Below are 5,304 nucleotides of genomic sequence, written 5' to 3'. Positions count from 1 at the left end.
GCATTTTACCCACAGTAGAACTTCTTTCAAAATTAGAGTCAATTCTCTCAAACCCTGCTGCTGCTTTATCAACTAAGTTTATGTAATATTCTAAATCCTTCGTTGTCATTTCAACAATCTTTACATCATCTTCACCAGGAGTAGATTCCATCTCAAGAAACCACTTTCTTTGCTCATCCATAGGAAGTAATTCCTCATCCATTACAGTTTTATCATGAGATTGCAACAATTCAGTCACATCTTCAGGCTCCACTTCTAATTCTAATTCTTTGGCTATTTTTACCACATCTGCAGTTACTTCATCCACTGAAGTCTTAAACCCTTCAAAGTCATCCATGAGGGATGGAATCAACTTCTTCCAAACTCCTGTTAGTGTTGATATTTTGACCTCTTCCCATGAATCACGAATGTTCTTAATGGCATCTAGAATGGTGAATCCTTTCCAGAAGGTTTTCAATTTACTTTGCCCAGATCCATCAGAGGAATCACTATCTATGGCAGCTATAGCCTTACGAAATGTATTTCTTACATAATAAGACTTGAAAGTTGAAATGACTCCTTGATCCATGGGCTGGAGAATAGATGTTGAGTTAGCAGGCATGAAAACAACATTAATCTCGTTGTACATCTCCATCAGAGCTCTTGGGTGACCAGGTGCATTGTCAATGAGCAATAATATTTTGAAAGGAATCTTTTTTTCTGAACAGTAGTTCTCAACTGTGGGCTTAAAATATTCAGTAAACCATGTTGTAAACAGATGTGCTGTCATGCAGGCTCTGTTGTTCCATTTATAGAGGACAGGCAGGGTAGATTTAGCATAATTCTTAAGGGCCCTAGGATTTTCAGAATGATAAATGAGCATTGGCTTCAACTTAAAGTCACCAGCTGCATTAGCCCCTAACAGGAGAGTCAGCCTGTCCTTTGAAGCTTTGAAGCCAGGCATTGACTTCTCTTCTCTAGCTATGAAAGTCCTAGATGGCATCTTCTTCCAATATAAGGCTGTTTCATCGACATTGAAAATCTGTTGTTTAGTGTAGCCACCTTCGTTAATGATCTTAGACAGATCTTCTGGATAACTTGCTGCAGTTTCTACATCAGTATTTGCTACTTCACCTTGTACTTTTATGTTACAGAGACGGCTTCTTTCCTTAAACCTCATGAACCAACCTCTGCTAGCTTCAAACTTTTCTTCTGCAGCTTCCTCACCTCTCTCAGCCTTCATAGAATTGAAGAGAGTTAAGGCCTTGCTCTGGATTAGGCTCTGGCTCAAGGGAATGTTGTGGGTGGTTTGATCTTCTATCCAGACCACTAAAACTTTCTCCATATCTGCAATAAGGCTGTTTCGCTTTCTTATCATTCGCGTGTTCACTGGAGTACCACTTTTAATTTCTTTCAAGAACTTATCCTTTGCATTTACAACCTGGCTAACAGTTTGGCGCAAGAGGCCTAGTTTCCGACCTATCTCCGCTTTTGACATGCCTTCCTCACTAAGCTTAATCATTTCTAGCTTTTGATTTAAAGTGAGAGACATACGACTCTTCCTTTCACTTGAGCACTTAGAGGCCATTGTAGGGTTATTAATGGGCCTAATTTCAATATTGTTGTGTCTCAGGAAATAGGGAGGCCCAAGAAGGAGAGATGGGGGAAGGGCCAACTGGTAGAACAGTTACGTCACATGCAGTATTTATCAATTAAGTTCACCATATTACAGAGGCATGGTTCATGGCACCCCCCAAACAATTACAACAGTATCATCAAAGATCACTGATCACAGATCACCATAACAAATAGAACTATAATGAACAAATTTGAAACATTGTGAGATTTACCAAAATGCAATACAGAGATACAAAGTGAGAAAATGCTGCTGGGAAAATGGTGCCCAAAGACTTCTTTGATGCAGGGTTACCACTCTCGATTTCTAAAATACAAATCGTCTGCGAAGCACAATAAAGTGAAGCGCAATAAAACGAAGTATGCCTATATTGTGTCAACCTTCAGATTTTGGTTATCTCTTTTGGGAGGTTTAAGATATTAGTTTTTAATCCCAAATTCTTTACATAGAAATTTACCTCCCTCTGAAATAGTAAGTCAAGTAGCACTTGGAAGTGGTTTTTCCCTTCATGGAAGTGGTTGCTGGCATAGAAAAATACTAAAAGTCTTCATCAACTGATTTAATCTTTTCATGCTCTAATAAAGATTTCAAATGTAAACCTTTTTCTTCTACAGAAACCAATTATTGGTAATACATTATTTCCTCTTAGCAAATCAAAGCAGCATCCAATCCCACATTATAATACCAAGGAAAACATGACATGATTTAAAAACATATTTGTACACTAGCTCAAGACAATCAATTAACCTCCACTTCCACTTGAAAAACGCAAGACAAAAGGAAGTTTTTACTAGTCTACTCTTCAAAAATGGGGACAGGTGGCTGTGGGGGCCAGTTCAGAAATTACAGTTGTCCATTATCTGCTGGAATGTAACTCATGAACTGTCACCCTTTTCTAATTCCTGTATGTTGTCACACTCATTGCTTTCCTTGCCCTCTTGGTATGTACGAAGCTGCTCCATGAAGCCCGCATTTGGACATATGGAAGGCCTTGCATTTTTCACCAAAGAAAAAGCACTGATGAACGAGATTTCTTCAGAATTCATCAGGAAACCTATTACAATTGCAGCAGCCCTGGAAACTCCTGCATTACAATGAACAAGAACCACGCCATCCTGCAATAAAAATCAATCAAAAATCTTCATTATTCACCTAGAAAGTTGTTAAATCAGTTGCACATTCTTATACTACTTGAAATTATAAAATAAAAATATTCATGTTATCAATTTGTTTGATTCAACATATTCAATTACCAAAATACAATTCATTGTGAGCAATGAATGGAATAATCAATTAATCAATTTGATTTTAGGCACATAGTGGATATTCCATAAATGTTTGCTAAGAAAATAAATTAATTTTGTTCTGCTAAGAAGGAAGTGTTCTCTTAAAAATTTGAATCACCATTTTGCCACGGGCAGACAGGAATTGTGTGACAGTGTACCTGTTTTATCAAGTGTTCTGTGTTCTCGTGCTGGTAGGAGTAGCTTTTCAACTAGATTGCAAGCTCCTTGAGGGAAGCACTATGTATCCTTCATATCTTCTCAGAATAAGTAATTAATATTTGTTGGCAGATTAACTGAGCCAAGTGTAGGTCTTTTTTAAGTGAGTCTTCTGATATATAAAAAAATTTCTCAAACTGCTAACAGTAGTTATGTCTACATGATTTAAGTAGGGCGAATTTCTACTTATCTGTATTTTCCAATTTTTCTACAGTGACATACCTTATTTACATCATGTCTTTGAAATCCCATCTTATAAAATGAGTAATAAAGTAAACATGGAATATCAAATAACACATTTTCATATTAACAAACAAAACCTTTTACAACTTAAAAAAAGGGGGGAAGACAAGTAAATTTTCATAAAAGAACTCCTGAGGCTATAGAAGTTACACTGCTACTTTCCTCTCATGTGTATTTCTGTTACTTAAGGCGTATACCTAACAACTGATGTTGGGGTCAGAGGTAGAGGAAGACAGAGAAACCAAACAACAGGGTTTTACAACTACAGAATGAGGAAGGACATGGGGAAATAGAAGAGATTCCATTTGGCAGCTGTGTATAAAAAGATAAAACAAGAAACTATGGCCTAGAAAAGTAGTTTTGAAATATGCAATTCATTGAGTAATCACATTTAATAAAACCTGCATATACAACAGACAAGGTTATGAAAAGATCTCTTCCAGAAAAAAAAAAATGAAGAAAATTCAAGAATGCTAATGCTGAAACTAAAAAGTATTAATCTAAACAGTAAAGAATTTTCAGGGTAAGGAAATATTGGCTGAGGTTACAACTGCGGTTTAAGATAAAACAGTTGAGAGATTGGAACAAATTGTGGATTTCTAATACGTCTTGTAGCAGAAACATTTTAGGTACCTCCTCAGATTCTCTTAGTGTTATTATCTCATGGGCCCCAAGCTTGCTCCATCTCAGCCTCTACTTCTGTGGAACCACCCCTTAGGCCTAATGAGTTTTGCTTGCCTAAGAAGGCCTGGCTCTTCCCTATTATGGTCTCTGCATACACAAGTACACCCCAAGTTCTGGATTCTCTTGCTGCTTCTGAACTTGGATGAAAAGTTACACCACAGGCCACTGAATTTGGCTTCAAGGCAGCTGCTGGAGGAGTGCTGTAACCTGGAACTGTGGGATTAGTTACCATCCCATGGGTAAACTTTTCCCCAGGGGAAAACAGGAGCTGACAGAGAGCCAGGCAGATAAATTCTCTCTTCTTTCCCTCCCAAAGTCTATACTGAGGTACAGTTCCTTTGTGCTCCCTGCCTGGAGATGCCTTAAGTGGTAAAGCAGGTATACATGCTGAGCACACAGCTATTTCACCGTCAGCTCAACTGTGCGGCTGTGCTCAGTAGGGTGAACACACCATCTCGTGCTGCTTCTCATCAGTCCCTGAATCGATTCCCGTTCTTCCCACTTTCACCACCCATGGATTCTCTCAAATGAAGCATCAGCTACTAATCTTTGTCTCAGGTTCTGTTTTTTTAGGAAACCCAAGCAAAGGACCCTTTTAATTAACTATTACCCTTTTCACATTTTACTTGCAACATGTACGTATCTTTTAATGATGAATATCAATATGGATTATGCCTAAATTTTTCTTTTACCATTTAAGGCCTATCTCACATCGCCTTAGGGAAGCAGCTAATACAGAAACATTATCATTTTTATTTCTGACACTATCAACTGACACACTGGAATGTTATCATCTAGACCCTATAAAATCTTTCATAAGAGAAAACACTGGCCAATATTAGGGCTTGAATTAGAAAACCTCTTTGTTTTCTTTAGTCTAAATATCTGCTATTAAACAAAGCTGAAAGGTAGAGGTGAATAGTTCTACATTTTTCAGACAATCTAAAGGAAAGTACCTAGAATAGTACTGGGCACGTAAGGCATTCATTAAATATTACTAAGTAAAAGGAAGGGAGAGAGACGGAGAAATGAGAGGAGAAAGGTAGAAGGGAAATCATTAGCCAGAATTCAATTAAGCTGGATTCTAATGTTCATGTCATTAATTGTTAGGTCTTCTAGGAGAATAAACTTTTCTAAGTGCTTCTACATTCCCATCTATTTACCTCACATAAATTTTGTAAGAATTGTATACTAACTAAAAATGGTGTCATTTCTCAGTCGGTTAAGCATCCGACTTCGGCTCAGGTCATGATCTCACAG

At 37.6% G+C, this 5,304-nt stretch overlaps 1 protein-coding gene across 1 annotated transcript in view; it reads right to left on the bottom strand.

Moving 5' to 3' along the window:
• Nucleotides 1-1,778: 1,778 nt before the first annotated feature.
• DUSP19 (dual specificity phosphatase 19) overlaps nucleotides 1,779-5,304 on the bottom strand; it is an 18,753-nt gene continuing 15,227 nt past the window's right edge. The window contains exon 4 of the mRNA XM_040475588.1: nucleotides 1,779-2,730. Coding sequence (XP_040331522.1) covers nucleotides 2,491-2,730 — 240 coding nt within the window. The 3' untranslated portion in view covers nucleotides 1,779-2,490. The remainder of the gene's footprint in view (nucleotides 2,731-5,304) is intronic.

The sequence above is a fragment of the Herpailurus yagouaroundi genome, unplaced genomic scaffold, assembly GCF_014898765.1.
Source record: "Herpailurus yagouaroundi ecotype Mexico unplaced genomic scaffold, PumYag 140, whole genome shotgun sequence".
NCBI lineage: Eukaryota > Metazoa > Chordata > Mammalia > Carnivora > Felidae > Herpailurus > Herpailurus yagouaroundi.
This window is presented reverse-complemented; position numbering and strand designations above follow the sequence as displayed.